The sequence below is a fragment of the Cherax quadricarinatus genome, chromosome 8 (assembly GCF_038502225.1).
Source record: "Cherax quadricarinatus isolate ZL_2023a chromosome 8, ASM3850222v1, whole genome shotgun sequence".
NCBI lineage: Eukaryota > Metazoa > Arthropoda > Malacostraca > Decapoda > Parastacidae > Cherax > Cherax quadricarinatus.
Window position 1 is genome coordinate 53,248,234 of NC_091299.1, and position 19,804 is coordinate 53,268,037.

General features: G+C 41.0%; 1 protein-coding gene across 1 annotated transcript in view; it reads left to right on the forward strand.

Annotated features, from left to right (window-relative positions):
• The window catches only part of LOC128685521 (opioid-binding protein/cell adhesion molecule), a 312,879-nt gene extending 305,020 nt beyond the window's left edge, over positions 1-7,859 (forward strand). Inside the window, exon 8 of the mRNA XM_070082745.1 lies at positions 7,374-7,859. Coding sequence (XP_069938846.1) covers positions 7,374-7,510 — 137 coding nt within the window. The 3' untranslated portion in view covers positions 7,511-7,859. The remainder of the gene's footprint in view (positions 1-7,373) is intronic.
• The last annotated feature ends 11,945 nt before the right edge of the window (positions 7,860-19,804 follow it).

Sequence of the window (19,804 nt, forward strand, 5' to 3'; positions counted from 1 at the left end):
GGTCCTGAACGAATCCTTATTAAGGTGTCGGAATGCTGTTCTGAGGTTTGCTAGGCGCCCATATGCTGCAGCAGTTATTTGGTTGATGTGCGCTTCAGGAGATGTGCGTGGTGTTATACTCACCCCAAGATCTTTTTCCTTGAGTGAGGTTTGTAGTCTCTGGTCCCCTAGACTGTATTCCGTCTGCGGTCTTCTTTGCCCTTCCCCAATCTTCATGACCTTGCACTTGGTGGGGTTGAACTCCAGGAACGAATTGCTGGACCAGGTCTGCAGCCTGTCCAGAACCATTTGAAGTTCTGCCTGGTCTTCGATGGAATGAATTCTTCTAATCAACTTCACATCATCTGCAAACAGGGACACTTGAGTCTATTCCTTCCGTCAAGTCGTTCACAAATACCAGAAACAGCACTGGTCCTAGGACTGACCCCTGTGGGACCCTGCTGGTCACAGGTGCCCACTCTGGCACCTCGCCACGTACCATAACTCGCTACTGTCTTCCTGACAAGTATTCCCTGATCCATTGTAGTGCATTCCCTGTTATCCCTGCTTGGTCCTCCAGTTTTTGCACTAATCTCTTGTGTGGAGCTGTATCAAACGCCTTTTTGCAGTCCAAGAAAATGCAGTCCACCCACCCCTATTTTTCTTACTGCTGTCACCATGTCATAGATATGTGTGTGTGTGTGTGTGTGTGTATGTGTGTGTGTGTGTGTGTGTGTATGTGTGTTTTGTGTGTGTGTGTGTGTGTGTGTGTGTGTGTGTGTGTGTGTGTGTGTGTGTGTGTGTGTGTGTGTGTGTGTACTCACCTAATTGTGGTTGCAGGGGTCGATACTTAGCTCCTGGCCCCGCTTCTTCACTGATCGCTGCTAGGTCCTCTCTATTTCTGCTTCCTGAGCTTTGTCATACCTCGTCTTAAAGCTATGTATGGTTTCTGCCTCCACTACGTCACTTGCTACTCTATTCCACTTCCTGACGACTCTATGACTGAAGAAATACTTCCTAACATCCCTGTGACTCGTCTGAGTCTTCAGCTTCCAATTTTGATCCCTTGTTTCTGTGTCCCCTCTCTTGAACATACTGTCTCTATCCACCTTATCTATTCCTCGCAGTATCTTGTATGTCGTCATCATGTCTCCCCTGACCCTTCTGTCCTCCAGTGTCGTCAGTCCGATTTCCTTCAACTTTTCATCATAGGACATTCCCCTGAGCTCTGGAACTAGCCTTGTTGCAAACCTTTGTACTTTCTCTAACTTCTTGACGTGCTTGACCAGGTGTGGGTTCGAAACTGGTGCTGCATACTCCAGTATGGGCCTAACGTACACAGTGTACAGTGTCTTGAACGATTCCTTATTAAGGTATCGGAAAGCTATTCTCAGGTTTGCTAGGCGCCCATATGCTGCAGCAGTTACCTGGTTGATGTGTGCCTCCGGAGACGTGCTCGGTGTTATGGTCACCCCAAGATCTTTCTCCTTGAGTGAGGGTTGCAGTCTTTGTCCACCTAGCCTATACTCTGACTGCGGTCTTCTTTGCCCTTCCCCAATCTTCATGACTGCAATTGGCAGGGTTGAATTCGAGAAGCCAGTTGCTGGCCCAGGTGTCCAGTCTGTCCAGATCTCTTTGTAGTCCTGCCTGACCCTCATCTGATTTAACACTTCAGAGTCTATCCCTTCCATCATGTCATTCACATACATCAAAAATAGCACTGGTCCTTGAACTGACCCCTGTGGGACCCTGCTCGTCACAGTCGCCCACTGTGATACCTCTTCACGTACCATGACTCGATGTTGCCTCCCTGTCAGGCATTCTCTGATCCATTGCAGTGCCCTCCCTGTTATATTTTCCTGATCCTCCAGCTTCTGCACTAATCTCTTTTGAGGAACTGTGTCGAAGGCCTTCCTGCAGTCCAGGAAAATGCAATCCAACCACCCCTCTCTCTTGTGTTTTACTTATGTTATCTTCTCAAACCCCAGAACGTTTGTGACACAGGATTTGCCTTCCATGATTCCATGCTGGTTGTCATTTATAATCTTGTTCCATTCCATGTGCTCTGCCACTCTCCTACTGATAATCTTCTCCATGACTTTGCATACTATACACGTCAGAGACACTAGTCTGATCATTTCTTGTGAGTTCCCCACCTTCTGTCCTCAGTCTGATCACTGGTTTTTGACTGTTGCCTTCCTCCTGATGTGGCTATGCAACAATTTCGGGTCATACTTGACTTTTGATACTATGTTATTTTCATACTCGCACTGGGCCTCCCTCCTTACCTGTGCATAGTCGTTCCTGGCTCTGCGACTGATCTCCCTATTTTCATGTGTTCTATGCCTTCTATACTCTTTCCATTCTCTATTGCACTTAGTTTTTGCCTCCTTACGCATTCGGGTAAACCAGGGGCTCGTTCTGGTCTTCCCATTATTTCTTTTCCCCTTGGGAATAATCCCTTCCTCTGCCTCCTTGCATTTTGTTGTTACGTATTCCATCATTTCTTTTACTGACCTTCCTACAAGTTTTCTGTCCCACTGAACCTCCTGCAGGAAGCTCCTCAAACCTATGTAGTCCCCTCTTTTATAGTCTGGTTTTTCCCATTCACCTCCTGTTACCCTCTCCACTTGTAACTCTACTATGTATTCAAAGCACAGAACCACGTGTTCACTAGCTCCTAGGGGGCTCTCATATGTGATGTCCTCAATGTCTGAACTGCCCATGGTGAACACAAGGTACAGTCTTCCTGGTTCGTTCCCCCCTCTCACTCTGGTAGTGTCCTTAACATGTTGGTGCATGAGGTTTTCCAGTACCACATCAATCATCTTGGCTCTCCATGTTTCGGGACTCCCATGTGGCACCAGGTTTTCCCAGTCAATATCCCTGTGGTTGAAATCGTCCATAACCAGCAACTTTGCTCTGCTCGAGTGAGCTCTTCTTGCCACCTCAGCAGGTGTGTCCACCATTGCTCTGTTGTAATCTTCATAGTCCTCTCTTGGCCTCCTGCAGTTCTGTGGTGGATTATACATCACTGCAATGACTTCCTTGTGCTCCCCAGACTGAATTGTACCTTCTATGTAGTCCCTTTCTCCAATCTCGTCTATGCCTCCCATTTTCTCGAATTTCCATCGTTTTTTTACGAGCAGTGCAACCCCTCCTCCCCTCTCTGCCCCTTCTATCTTTCCTCATGATTTGATATCCTGGTGGGAAGATTGCATCTGTTATTGTCTCAGTAAGTTTTATTTCTGTAACTGCTATGAAGTCTTGGGACTTCTCATTGATTCTTTCAAGCCACTCATATTTATTTGCTAATCAATCTGCATTAGTGTACCAAACTTTCAACTTATTCTAAAACTGTGTTCCTGGGGAATATTGGGGTTTGGAGAGCAGGAGCCCTGGTGGGAGCATATGGGGGGTTGCAGTGGGGGTGGGGGCAGAGTTCTCATTGGAGGTTGCTGTAGGGGTAGGATTCATGGTTTACTGGGTGGGGACAGAGGGATCGGTATGTGATTGTTGGTTTAGATTTTTCAGTTGTCTTGGGGGTGTCATGGTTGGAGTCCTTCTGCAGGTGTTTCTGGGGAGGGTGTTTGCCCTTCCACCTGTCCGTGGGTTATTCTGCTTTTCTTTGTCATTTCCTCCCATTCCTCCTTTCGTTATTGCACTCATTCAGTATCATCCTTTCCTCCTGTGCTCTGTCTCGATCGAGGTACACACTCTGGAACTCTGGCTTGTCTCTCAGGTGTGCTTTCTCCTGCCTTGAAAATTACTTTGAGATACCGTTTCCTTCTTGTGAATCACCCAATTCTCTGAAAATTTGCCACCTAGGTCATGTCGCCCTCGCCTATCATCTTCATACCTTCAATCACTTTTTTTCCTCCTGTTTTCTTTTGTCATAGGTTTCCCCTTCAGCTTCCTGGAGCCCATAGACAAAAACTGATCTCTCCCTTTCTTCCTCCCACTGTGCCTCCCATTATGTCCTCTGAGGTGTTTTAGCTCCTTCCCTTGGAGCATTCCTTCCTTCAATCCCTTCCCTAGCTGTGGCCCCTATGCTCATTGGTTTGTCTTTCCTGCTCAGCTGTTTCTGCTCCCCACAAGTGTCTGGTAGAGTCCCTGCGTATGTCCTAGTTCCTTCAATGTCTTCCATCCTCTCATTTGGTCCTAGTGTGCTCCCTGTCTTTGTCTTGACCCCGTGTGGGTCTGACAGGACCTTTGCATAGAGTACAGCTTCCTTGCTCCCTCCAGCCCCTTTGTCTGTATCTGATTTAGATATTCCTGATGCTAGGTCTGTATTATTTTTTTCTCTAATCTGTTTCAGATTTCTCAGCTCTTCTAAGCTCTGTATCTTGGCTTTTGCTACTGTGGCATGTTGCTCCCACTTTCTGCTCCCTGCAGCTACCCTCTCCTACATCTTCCTTCCAAGCTCATCTAGCTTCCTTCCCCAGTCTTCCTCCCTTTTTTTGAGCTCTACCTCCTAATTCTCCCTCCTAGATTCGTCAGTCAGACCCTTGGCTCTCGTCCTTGTTGTTGATTGCCGCATTGCACCACAGAACGAAGGGGGAGAGATCGTTAGGGGGAGGGGGAGAGATGGTTATGGGGTGTGGGAAGAGATGCTTAGGGAAGGGGGAGAGATGGTTAGGGGGTTAAGGGGAGGGGATAGATGATTAGGGGGAGGGGGAAAGATGGTTAGAGGGAGTGAGAGAGAGGGTGAGGGGGAGGGGGAGAGATGGTTAGGGGGAGGGGGATAGATGGATAGGGGGAGGGGGAGAGATGGTTAGAGGAAGTGAGAGAGATGGTTAGGGGTAGGGGAGAGATGGTTAGGGGGAGGGGGATAGATGGTTAGGGGGGAGAGATGGTTAGGGGGAGGGGGAGAGGTGGTTAGGGGAGGGGGAGAGGTGGTTAGGGGGAGGGGGAGAGATGGTTAGAGGGAGGGGTAGGGGAGGGATAGTTGGTATGTGGATGAACAGTAACCGTTACACACACTCTGTCATGTAGGCTCACAGGTCCCTGTGTATGTGTACTGTTATTGCGGCCTAAAACTCTCTACCTCAGACTCAAATTTGTAGTCCCAGCTCTGTTTCCTAGTAATGCTACCTTCTCCATTTATTGCACTTTCTGGATTTAAGTACCAATTACTGCTAGTTATTATCCTATTCCTTGCTCACACTGAGAGAGGACCTGCATTACAGTTGGCGGGACCTAGATAATTTTACCCGACCCCCAGCACCACGTTTAGGCAAGTACATACGCCTGGCAGCATTGAACTAGTTGACTCCTGACTCCTGGTTCTACTTCAATTTCTTCTCTATCTGTATTTTGATCCTATTTACAATGCTTCAGTCACAGCACTAGATTTGCACTTCCCTGACTGCCTTGGGGTCACACCTTATCACGTATCATTTATGATGGCTGGCACTGATGCCTGGCCGCATGAGACCACGACTCAGTGTTGTACCGCTTGTTATTATCTAACACGCTGTTATTATCGAATACATTTGTTATTTATAATACACTGTTGCTATCCAATACACTTGCTATTATCTAAAGCAATACACTATCAAGATGTGAACTTTACTGATTAGTTGGACGCTTTCATTCTTTATTATGGACACCGTTGCTTCGAGAAAAACATCAACGACCCAATATAATTGCTAGTTATTTTTCCTTTCTTTTCCCTCACTTTATGCACTACATCATCTCTCCTCGACTTGCACTTAGCTCGCTGGCTGGGGTCACACTTATTATTTTGAATTTGCAGTAGTGTTGGTTTATGGCAACACTGCCTACGCCCGGGTCTAGGCCTTCTCTCTCCACTTCTGGCACTGATTTCACTTTCAAAATTATTTATGTAATTTGTAGCCCTCGCCTCCCTTGTATTTCACTTCCCGACTTGTTCACTGAGCTCTAACACTTTAAATGATCCCTTCAATATCCTTGGATAGGCCAGAAAGAACCCAAAACCCGTGAACACTGAGTATGCTGTTACTCCCGCCGACAACCAGTGTGTGTGTGTGTGTGTGTGTGTGTGTGTGTGTGTGTGTGTGTGTGTGTGTGTGTGTGTGTGTGTGTGTACTCACCGATATTTGGTTGCAGGGTCGAGTTTCAGCTCCTGGCTCTGCTTCTTCTCTGATCGATAATAGGATCATTCTCTCCTGGCTCGAGAGCATTATGATACCTCTTCATTAAGCTATGTATGAATCCTGCCTCTACCACTTCATTCTCAGGTTGTTTCACTTACTGAATACACAGAGACTGAAGAAATGCTTCTTAACGCACCTGCGACTCATCTGCTTTCATCTTCTGAGTCTTCATGTTTCTGTTTCACATCACTCGTACAATCTTTCTATTCACCCTATCAATTCCTCTCAGTATTTTGTACGTTGGTATCATATCCTCCCTAGTCTTGTCCTCCAGCGACATCAATCTCAGTTCCCTTAACCTTGGACTGGTCTCGTTTCAAATCTGTAAATGTTCTCAGTTTTTTTTATACGCTTTACCCGTTGTGGGTTGCATGCTAGTGCTGCTTACTCCAGTATGGGTCTGACGTATACGGTGTACAGTGTCGTGAATGACTTTATTTAGATGGGTGAAAGCTTTCAAATTTGCCACCCGTTCATTTAATACAGCAGGTATTCGGTTGATATGTGCCTCGGGGGATATGCTCAGTACAATACTCACTCCAGAGTCTTCCTTGAGTGAGGTTGTCATCCTTTGCCTCCCGAGCCGGTACTCCGTCTGCGATCTATGTACTCTGCCATTCCACAAACTTTATAAATATGCAGTTGCAGCCTTTCCTGATTCATTTGTAGCTTTACCTCGTCCACATCTTTTATTCTCCTCATTAGTTTCACATCATCTGCGAACACAGATTCCTTTCATCATATCATTCTTATATACTAGAAATAGCATCGGATCAGAACCGATTGTGTAACCCCTCTCGTCACATGCACCTTTTCTAACACCTCTTCACGGATCATCCTTCCTGTCAGGTATGCTTTGATACAGTGTAGTGCTTTCACTGTTCTTCGTGCCTGCCCCTCAGACTTTTACACCTGTCTCTTGAGTGGTATTGTATCAGAATCCATCCTCCTACAGTGTGTGTGTTTTGAATGTGTGTCTGTGAAGAGGAAGAGAGAGAGAGAGAGAGAGAGAGAGAGAGAGAGAGAGAGAGAGAGAGAGAGAGAGAGAGAGAGAGAGAGAGAGAGAGAGAGAGAGAGAGAGAGAGAGAGAGAGAGAGAGAGAGAGAGAGAGAGAGAGAGAGAGTTGGTCAAGAGTGAATACTGGTTCTCTACCTGGAGGTGTTGACACTCTCGTTATCAGTGCTTATTAAGTACGTATGCTGGTGTTCTCCCTGGAGGTATTCTCACACGTGTTTTCTATTTTCTCTCTGTCAGAAGGCGACACCGTAGCAGCGGTGCAGCGTCGGGGCCACAGCTTGGCTGCTGCAGCCACTGCGGCCACCACTACCACCCTCCTGGCCACCCTCTGCATAACCTGCCTCTACTTTGCCCACTACCTGCCAGTCAGATGATCGCCTGAATGCTCAAACCATATATTTAATATGTAAACAGAAACTGTGTTAAAGGGTTTGCTACCAGAATTTATTTTAATGTCGTGTTAAATTTTTTTGATAAAATGTGTACTGAGAATTGCAGCGTTGAGAAAATCCTGAGAATGTACGAAATTCTGCAACTCTCGGTTGATCACATCATCCACAAATGGGTAAAAAATGACGAATGTATTCACCACTAACTTTCAAATTGTGCACGAATCTAAACGAAGATTTGGTTTGCTCTGGATCATTATTAAGAGTTGGTTTTGGTTTAGTCCAAACAGGAACGAAGTCTAGTTTATCTCCGTTTTGTTTTTTTTTAGCTGTGAATTGTTCCAACCACAGTAATATGATTTATATGTTTCTTGAAATACATGATTTATGAAACGTTCTACAACACATGCTGTAAAACTACAAAAACAAGTTTACTGTAGTTGCCCTGAACACTGGGTACTAGATTTACAATAATTACTAAGGCTTGTGAGCAAGTAAATCCCATGTGGACGGAAAATCAAACACCTCCTAGAAAGCGTCTGCATATTCCGGCCTTAATCAGAGACCGTCTACAGTAAACAAACAAGGAGTATAAGGAGGTTCATATGCTGGTCCTCTCTTCTCTCTGTTTAATTGTGCTTTTGTGTGGATATCTACCCGTTTACTGATCAGTGTTTATATTATACCATAACACTAAACTTTATACTAATGGCAACAGTTACTGACAAATTCGATAGGAATATGAACTCCTCATCATACCACATACCTGGGATAATTACCTGAATTATAGTGTGTTTGATAGCTTCTGAGCTATCTCTGTATGAAGATGTTATTGACATGCAACCTATCCTCCTAAGCAAACAATGAGAGTTTTCTATGGCTCATAATACTATCACTATCGTGTTAACGCCGAAAGTAAATTTGTGCTTCCTCATTCTTCTCGGTGGTTTCCTGTTTTTGTTTTGCGAACATCAAAATATCAGGTCATCTTTATGATGAAAATCACTATATCACCGTTTCTAAGACAGTGAAATGGATGACTGCTCACGAACCCTAAACAGTGATTGCCTAATTTTGTAGCGGAGAATGTGCTCGGCGGGTCTTCGTTTATTGCTCACGTTTCAAAAAAATTTAATTGACTATTTAAAATATTAAATTTATTGCATTTGTGGTATATATTGTAATCTATTGATTTTTCTATTAATGGGCGAGACTCTTATCCTACTAAACCTAATCTTCCGATTTTATACAACGTAAATTGAGAAACTGACTGAGAACAGTACGTTATAAATCGATTTTAAATTTAGGAGAATAGGTTGCAAAATATAGTTTTACTCTACGCTTTATTGCATTTTTTAGTATTAGAGTATGTTGTTATTGGTTAAATTAGGTTAACCTAACCTATCCTAACCTAACCTATCCTAATCTAGCCAGACCTAGCCTTTATAACGTATGTGAAGAAACTGGATTCTGCTTTCATAGTGAAAACAATAATGTGGGTTATAGGAGGGCAGGTTGTAACATATATTGTATTAGATGGTGGTACAAGATTATATTCATCTGTGTGTCTCTGGGAATATATATATATACACTGAATCTCTAAGGTATTCTGTATTTTAGGGATTAATGCGCCCATGACTGCAACTTTAATTACGCTTTGTGTAGTCGACAGGCGTTAGACCCACTTAATGGCCCAACACACGGGCAAAAAAACAAACACATCCTATCTTCCCCCCATAAGAAGTAGCCAACACAAAAATCATAATAATGTTTTATTTATCGTTAATCATTACAAACTATTAATATTAGATACTTAAACTAGGACACATAAATTTAGAGCTTCAGCGAAAATCTACAATAATACAACACTTATTTTTGTAATTGTGTCTACAAGAGACCTAAAAGAATTGCTAAATTTATTGGCACTTGACAGAAAAGAAAGTACGGACAAACAAGTGCCTCAGTAACAGTGTCACATGATATGACGTCTTCATCTGCAATGATTAGAAATGACACGAGTATGCGGAAGTATGCTTTATCACCGGGAACCGAAGAACATAATCGTCACAAGTGCGAAACGTTGCCACAATAAAATGTCACATTAGTTGCACTTGTGTCCTTTTACTTTACATGTTGTCGGTAATTCTACCAACTTTATTATAACATAATCGTCAAAATCCGAACACAAAAATTTAAAGCAACATCTGATTTTCAATCAAAACTTGCTGATCTGATCTGTCTTGAGGTGTTTTGAGAACTTTATTGTTGTTCCGAGCACAGATTATTTCACTAATGGAGATTACCATAGATGCGAGTACAAATTATTTCACCACTGGAGATTACCATTGATTTGACTGTAAATTATTTCACTGAAACTAAATTGACTTCAGTTAATGCGTTATATGTAACCAGTATAAGACTGATTCCCAAGTGTGTCTCCTGATATAATTACCTAATTAATGCATTAGTCTTCAATTATGAAGATCTCTATTACTGCTGTAGTTATACGCATGACACAACGGTCCTCTCTCTGCTTCTTCAAGTATCCTGATTTATCCTTACACCTGATTATTATTATTATTATTATTATTATATATATATATATATATATATATATATATATATATATATATATATATATATATATATATATATATATATATATATATATATATTATTTTGCCCACGAACGAGTGGTATTGCTCAATAACAGCACTGCGACTAAGCAAGGACTCGAACCCATGCTGCTTTGGCCTGCTTCGTTCTAGTCCCTGTTTGGTATACTAGTACAACGAGCAGTATTTTATATAATTGTGCCCACGAACGAGTGGTATTGATCAATAACGACACTGCGACTAGTCCTTGGCTAATTCGTGGGCACAATAATATCAAATACCACTCGTTGTACTAGTACACCAAACAGGGACAAGAATGAAGTTTGCCTAGAGTCATCCACACCATCGTATGTCCTTAGGTAGTGAGTACGACATCCAGTTCCGCTGGATGTGCTGCTCTTAAGGATTGTATGGTCCAGTGGATTAAGGCGTCATGAGTTTTCACCCACCATGAGGCAGGCCAAAGCAGCATGGGTTCGAGTCCTTGGCTAGTCGCAGTGTTGCTATTGATATATATATATATATATATATATATATATATATATATATATATATATATATATATAACACTGGTCTGCAAGATTTTTTATTGACGCTATGGTATATTTTTCGGTATATATATGGAAACTATTGGTTAATTGTGTTTTTTATTCATCTCTATCACCTAAGGTTGTCAAGTTATACGGAAACGTTACTTTTCTCTTTTCGTATAACATAAGTAAATGAGAAAGTGGAATATTACCAATTAAAATGCTTGCCTTATCATGATTTAAATGTTAAATCTAATATATTTTCTTTATTTTCGGATTATTAATATGTCTAGAGGCTGTATAAATTCACGAAGCATATTTTATGTCTGCGGGCAATTCATCCCTTCAGATTCCCGGAGCAACATTACTCCTTTAATGAAGCGCTGCTACTGCGCTTGTTTTGGCAGCAAACTTGGAGACGAGGACAAACCATCTGTACCACATAAAGCTTGCAAGAGTGCATCAGTAAGCTCCAAATGTGGTCAGTTGAGTACCAATGGTATGGCAGGAGAAGATGAACCACCATGATGGCTGCTACTTTTCTATGACTAAAGTAGCTAGATTCAACAAGAAGAGTAAAGATAGCATAATATACCCAAATATTGCATCATCAATAAGGCCTGTTCCACACTGAAGATTTTCCTGTACCTGTGTCACCTGAGACATGGCAAATATCATCAGAGTCTGATACCAGTGATTCTAAAGATGGAAGTAGACTATGAACCACCAACAAATGACGATCACAAACCCTTCAACCAAGTTGAGCTCAATGACTTGGTGAGAGACCTTAATATTCCAAAAGAAAGTGCACAGTTACTTGGCTCTAGACTGAAGAAACATAAGCTTCTAGCTCCTGGAACAACATTCGCTTGGTACCGTCATCGTGAAGCGGAATTCACTCAGTTCTTTGACAAAGAGTAATCTTTAGTTTTCTATTCAAATATTTCTGGCCTTATTGAACACATGGGGATGTCATACAAAGTAGATGGATGGAGACTCTCTACTGATTTTGCCATAGTGTCCAAATGTCAGAAATTTAAGCAAATATGAAGACACTAATATCTGCAATAAAGTACCAGAATTACAATTTTCTCGTTTGTGGTGACTAAAAAGTTATTGCTCTCCTACAAGGTCATCAAGGCGGATACACAAAGTATCCCTGTTTTCTGTGTCTTTGGGATAGTAGGGCAGACAGTCAGCACTATGAACAAAAAGACTGGCCACCAAGAACCAGCTTCTTACCGGAAATCACAAAGTGAAAACTGTGCCCAAGATGAGCCCAAGAAAATTCCACATCAAATTATGCAAATTATTGCAGTAAAATCAGCTTGTTTAGTGAGTCGCTGAGGGTCATCTAAATTTCTGAAAATATTTCATGTAAATAAATATGTATTCGAATATCATAAATATCCTCTATAAACATTTTGAAGAAAAGTCATAAGAAAGCGAGAAATTTGAATAAGCATTTGCATTACCACATGAAGAATATTAGAATAAGCAATCTCTTCAAGGGAGGCTTCCTGACGTTGGTAAGGGGCTCCTGATCCAAGGAAATGGACTTGACTACCATATTCATCGACCGACCCTGATTACCATCCACTCCCCAAGCTCGCTTTAAAACCTTTTGGTTCAGCACTCCTCCCCATTAATTGCTCTAATAAAAGGGCAATGAATGAGAGCAGTTCTCTTATTAATAATACTACAGCTGTAACATTATTTTTCATAATAGCAAAATAGGTTTATAAACTTATGATTATATAATGGTACGAAATGCTGAATTAAAACTTATCATCAGTTAATACGTAATTAACTTAAAACAATTAACTTTAAACTCTGGTCAGCGGGAATTCTTCAATAGTCACTTAATTAAGATGGTTCACTTGGAGTTTACCTGTCATTTCTAGATCAAGATTTATCACGCACCGTAGAGACACCTTTGGTCTCTTCTCGTTCATGTTACGCCTCTGAGATTCCTCTGGTTTCTAGGCGTTTATGTCTCGCCTCAGAGATTTCTCTGGTGTGTGGGCGCTCCAGCCGGAGTGACATATGGTCTAGCACCAGTACACTTGCTCGACGTCCTTCTTAACAATGGATAGCGAGTCTTGCGTATTTTTCATAATACAAAAATATTTCAAATATCAGATAGTGAAGACATTGAAGAACATAACTCATAGGAAATCAAAGGAGCCATTTATTTCTCACTACACACAACCTGCTCTGAAAAATAAACAGGGATTTTCAATAGCATTTTTGGAAGGGCAATATATAAATTTGAGTCATTCAGTTAATAAAAGAGTTTGCAACATTCTATTTATATTACATATACATATGTGTATTTGATATATGATGTATTTTGTTTTGAGTTTTAATTCTGGTATAAAGTGTTAACTGATCTAATAACAGAAAAAGTATTCTATTTGATTTACTCGGACTCGACGGTGCACACATGTATGTTTCAGTTACATAACCTGAGAGAAGTTTTAATTAGAATGATTTATAATCCCGTGAGCACCATAAATTTTTCTAAGTTCTGACAGATACTAAAAAATATATATTTAAATCGGAAAATTAAGAGGACATTTTAGACTATCCCAGATCAAACATGTCAAGATAACAGGAAACATCTCAAGTGATAATAGTCCATTAATGATTTAAACGTCTACTTTAATTGCCTTACCAATGTGTGGTTTTGAATTTTGTTATCGACGATATTGTGAAATTTTGTTTTAAATTTTAAGTTGTTGAAACTACAATAATATGGCAGCAGCGCCAGACACTCTTAAATCAGAGTAAATCTTGAGGCTATATTTCCATATAACTAAATTTAAGATAATACTTATGCCCAAAGAATATTAAATCATAAATAATCAAATGGACATACAAATCTTTCTTCTAGGAAACATTATCCCTTAGTAATGGTTGGAGAAAGGTGGGTAATGAAGGTTTTAAGTACAAAAGGCCTGAGTCAGTAAGTTAGATCGTACTGAACAGACTTGAATGATCTTCATGGTCTGACTTACTGGTTCGTCGGACTTGATTCTAGAAGGTGAAAAGTAAGACATAAAAACTAAAGAAGGGGAGATAAAGTGTTGCAATTCGAAGTATCATTTGTAATGTTGTCTGTCTGAAGAAGAAATGTTGATGTTTACCTTTTTGGAGTCACCCTACGTCATATATATAAATATATATATATATATATATATATATATATATATATATATATATATATATATATATATAAGAAAGCATAGGGCAATGGAAGAGTGTGGGTTTATAGAGAAAAAACTAATAGTTTCAGGTAGGGTAATATAGTAAAACCTAAGAACAAAAGAAGGCCTGGTAGGTCATACAAAATTCGCTGCAAAAGCTGCAACTTCGTCTGCAGAGGCAAGTCAGGGCTTCGACTTATTTTGAGGAACAAAATAAATTACGACAAAACTGAAACTTGACACAATGAAAGTTGCGCACGGGAGAGAAAAGTATTAAAGCTTCCCTGAACGAGACAAAACCAAATTTCAACACTTGGAAAGGGAAATGGATTCCTGACATTATTTCCAACGTCGCAACGAAGGAATGCATCCCATCACCAGATTTAATATTTAAAAAAAAATGATCACTCACCACTACAACCATAATAACGAGGAGCATTGAATCATGCCTGCTGGCTTGCACTTTCCTAAGAACCTACCATAAATGATTATTACGTTTGTTGAAGCTAATTCCTTTGGTTGCTTTAAGAACAGGATTGAAAAATATGGAAGTGACAAGGTTTAAAGATAAAACAAACCTGTCAGGTATAGGTCAACATGTCGTCTTCTCTTCTTACCAGGAGTCCAGCTCTTCTGCTCATCGTTAGGTAAAGTTCAATGTCTCCGCAACCATCAATATACATTTTACAAATAGATTTCTATTTGCTTAAACCACGAGTCTTCCCTTCTTCTGTACTGCTGAAGATCTCAGTCAGAGATCAATCTAATCTGTTTCTACGCAGCGATTCAGTCACAATGTGAGTTCCATCAGTGCATCGATAAATGTCGATTCATCGATATGTGTGTGTGTATGTATGCAGGTATGTATGTGTGTGTGTGTGTGTGTGTGTGTGTGTGTGTGTGTGTGTGTGTGTGTGTACTCACCTAGTTCTACTCACCTAGTTGTGGTTGCGGGAATAGAGTCACAGCTCCAGGACCCGCATCTTCACCTGGCCGCTACCCGGTCATTCTTCCCGCTCCGTGAGCTTTATCATACCTCTTCTTAAAGCTATGTATGGATCCTGCCTCCACTACATCACTACCCAGGCTATTCTATTTCCTGACAACTCTGTGACTGAAGAAGTACTTCGTAACGTCCATGTGATTCGTCTGAGTCTTCAGCTTTCAACTGTGACCCCTCGTTGCCGTGTCCCATCTATGGAACATCCTGTCTCTGTCCACTGTCTATTCGTCTCAGTATTTTATATGTCGTTATCATATATCCCCTAACTCTCCTGTCTTCCAGTGCCGTCAGGTCGAATTCCCTTAACCTCTCCTCCTTAGCTCTGGGACTAGTCTTGTTGCAAACCTTTACACTTTCTCTAGTTTCCTTACATGATTGGCTAGGTGAGGGTTCCAAACTGGCTCAGCATATTCCAATATGGGCCTAACGTACACAGTGTACAGAGTCCTGAATGACTCCTTATTAAGATATCGGAATGCTGTTCTTAGGTTTGCAAGGTGCACGTATGCTGCAGCAGTTATTTGGTTGATGTGCGCCTCATGAGATGTGCCTGGTGTTATGCTCACTCCAAGATCTTTTTCCTTGAGTGAGGTTTGCAGTCTCTGGCCCTCTAGACTGTACTCCGTCTGTGGTCTTCTTTGCCCTTCCCCAATCTTCATGGCTTTGCACTTGGTGGGTTTGAACTCCAGGAGCCAACTGCTGGACCAGGCCTGCAGCATGTCCAGATCCCTTTGTAGTTCTGACTGGTCTTCGTCCGAATGTGTGTGAGTGTGCGTCTGTGTGTGTGTGTGTGTGCGTCTGTGTGTGTGTGTGTGTGTGTGTGTGTGTGTGTGTGTGTGTGTGTGTGTGTGTGTGTGTGTGTGTGTGTGTGTGTGTGTGTGTGTGTGTGTGTGTGTGTGTGTGAACGTCAGAAGATTGATCGGAAAGAGAGTGTGGAAAAACAGACCCGTAGTGATAGTCGTAGTAGTAAAAAAATTAATAGTAGGAGCAGCTGCAGTGCTAATATTTGTAGTAGCAGTTGTAGTAGTTATAGAAGTAGTTTGTAAATAGAAGAGAAAAATAAAGGGAAGGAATAATTTAGGTAAAATCTCCCTCTGTTTCACGTGCAACAATGAGCACATTAATGTACAAGACTGAAAGGTGCAGTATGGTAGGACTACCAGTTTATTGCTAGACTGAAGGACTAAGCCAATACTTTGAAAGTCAGAAGAATGCAGTTGACGGTATGACAATTGAACCAGTGTAATGAAGATCAGTGTCAGAGCTAGTCACGTGTATTTTTAAAATAAGAGCTACTGAAAGCATTAAGACATTCAGTTATCAAGTGATAAAGCTTGGACCAAGGTTCATGTTGGATATACTGTTAGGAAGTTGATTTAACAAGACTCTGTGAAGGTTGCATATGAGATGGATATTTTTAGGAAAGGATCAAGATGATCCTAATCTACAGGATAGTTATGATCGCTCACATGAGTTACGGGAACATTGTTATTGTCAATACGAACGACTCTATTATGTTATTTTAGTCTATCACAATGGGATCAGAAAGTCTCAGTACATTTTTGGAGACAGCAGGAAGAACAGGAAATGATGTAGTTACCGGAAGCATCATCGGCAGGAGAAGTGTCAGCTTGACAAAATGCAAATATAATTTTCAGAGAACGTCGAATGCTTTTAACATTTTGTAAATGAGAAATGTAGGAATGGCAAAAGAGGTTTGAGACGAGAATCTGTTTATATTTTTATAGAAAATGTTTATTAAAACTGAATGATAACCAAGACGAGAGAACGATCTGGGAACAGTGGAAATTTTAAAGCCGGAGGAACAGAGAAATGATAACATTTGCCCTGACAGTCTTCATGGTGGGAAAAATTAATGAATGGTTATTCTGCTATTAACAGACTTCCTGTTGACGGAAAAAAAAATAAAAGCTTGCCATAAAACGGTGAGAAGGAACGTCGAGGAATGAGAAAAGGAGTATGATTAAAATATAATTTTAAACTTGATAGCCATAGCATGTGGCTAGGGAGGAAAAACATTACCTAAAGTAAAATCACAGAGAAGTATTCACACCGAAAAAAAAAAAAACAGAATTAGAAGAGAACATAAATATTTCATAAACAGAAAATGTTCGCAAAATATTTGGGTTATTGTGAGATAGAAATATATAACAACGAAACAATAAGAATAACACACTGTGCAAACTATGGTATTTCATTAATAATGTTTCGTCTTCCATCGATTTAATTTATTCATAAAATTTCCAGATACAATCACTAGGGGAAGAATCGTCTTTATAATACCATAACTGGCACATTGTGGCATTATTATCAAGAACTGGAACTAGAGGTGAACCCACGGCAATGCCATATTTTGGAAATCGAAAATATCTTTAAGAACAAATAAAAATTTAGAATCAACAATAAGAAGAAATACAACCCAGAAAAGCAATGTAAAGATCTGAGGATGCTCCTTGTTTCCTCCATAATGAAACTAAGAACATCTTCACGTGAAATATTCATGAATATAAAATGTGTATAATACTAATGAACACATAAAGATATGTATATATGTACATATCAAAAAGCCTAATAATGCATATGCTGATTTTTGTTGATTTGTTTACAATTTAACTGATGAGATGTTCATCTCGTTATGAAATGCAACAATTCTCAAGTTATGATTGGTCTCGAGACTCGTAATATTATGTGCATAAGTTGACTAGTCATTGTTAGAACGAGAGGAAATATATATATATATATATATATATATATATATATATATATATATATATATATATATATATATATATATATATATATATATATATCGTTGAAGTTTTAATCTTTATAATTAAATGATTTGACTTATTTGTTGTATACATGAATGTTCGATGAAGAGATATGTATTAATGATGTATTTATATCATATAGGTCTCCCTGTGTTACTTTAATTGTTTAATGTATCAAAATCATGCATGTTTATATAGGAATGTTGTCATTTCATATATTTTCCTGAAAATATAATTTGAACTTATTTCATTGTATATAAATATTAATTCTTCTGGTAACGGACACAACAGTAATGTTGAAATACTTGCTGTAACATTTTTATTAAAAATTTATATGGGATGTTCATTTTTATTTTATCCTCTCTCTCTCTCTCTCTCTCTCTCTCTCTCTCTCTCTCTCTATATATATATATATATATATATATATATATATATATATATATATATATATATATATATATATATATATATATATATATATATATATATATCTACACTCACATCGGCCGTTCCCCACCAAGGTAGGGTGGCCCAAAAAGAGAAACTCTCATCATCATTCACTCCATCACTGTCTTGCCTGTGTCATGCTTACACTGCAGTTATAAAACTGTTACACCCCTCCTTCAGAGTGCCGGCACTGTATTTCCCATCTCCAGGAATCAAGTCCGGCCTTCCGGTTTCCCTGATTCCCTTTATAAATATTACCTTGCTTAAACTCAAACAGCACGTCAAGCAGATCTGAGGCCCGGCTTCCTTCCTTGGCTGACAGAGTAAGATACATAAACGCCGGCAAAGTAGCCACGATTCTTCACCGGCAGCAAAGTACCCCACTAAGGAGACGGATATTGACAACCATGACACAAGATCCCACACTCTTCACGGACTACTCCTGGATTCGTTCGTTTTGTGCTGCTGGGCGGAAGCTGCTGCCTATACAACTACTCCATGAGAAGAGTTGTGACCTTCCTGTTGCTGGGTACCATCCACCACCTCCCTGGCGCCCAGATCCAGCCGATGTTTGCATCATGCAGCTACCCATCTCTAAGCGTCTCTGCAGTCAAGACACCCTCAGCAATCATGCTGAGACATACATAGCACTGGCAGAGGGAAGCACATGTGCAGTGTATTTCACAGATGGCTCTGTCGACCCTGACAGGAAGATAACAGCAGCTGGAGTGTACCACAATGGTCCCACACAAGGCTGGCAACTCCCTGACCACTGCACGATCCTTCAAGCTGCGATGGTGGCGATTCAGCAGGCATTGTCACATGCCCTACGGCATCGACTCGGACCTGTCATACATGTTGATTCCACCTCTGCAATCAATGCTGTCTCCCATACTTAACCACAGGACAATGTTTACCTCATCACATCGATCCTGAGCATAATGACAGCCTTAGAAGTTCAGGGTAACAGATTGACATTGAACTGGATCCCCAGCCATGCTGGCATCCGGGGAAATGAGGCGGCAGATGATGCAGCCAAGGCAGCAACAGACTATCCACATGTTGGCATTACTGTCCCTATCAGCCTACGACAGACCAAACTGGTGGCTGCCAGAACCATGAAACTTATGGGGGAGGTCTTAGGTGATACCCCATCTCAACAGTGGTACCGAGCAGCGACTCAGGGAGAACCCCCTCTATATGATAGAAGCTGGTCCAGAGCGCAGTGCACTGCAATCCATCGGCTTCGTTTGGGCTTTCCCACAGCCAAGATCATGGTAGATAAGGCTGATGAGATGTGCCATTACTGTCAGCACGATGTCCAGCGGCCCCTAACACACTATCTTCTGGAGTGCGAAGTTACTGAGACACTCTGCAGGCAACTAGGAGTGATATTCCCTCCCGAAGAGAGGACTGCAGCCACACTAGTATGCCATGGAGTCAACGAACCAGACAAGCTGTTTACCGGTGATAACGACATATCCTCCTCATCGCTAGTGTCCATAGTTAGGAGTACATATGGTGTTGTCGCTTATGAGATGCACCAGTTGAACTGACCAGAAGAGTGCTTGAGCAGCATACGTCGCATCATTGAAGAAACCTTTCTCCCTCGGGAGCCAGAGACGAGTCATCGCAAGATTGAGACCCGTGCCAGGACTATGGTCTTAGCGAACATTATACATA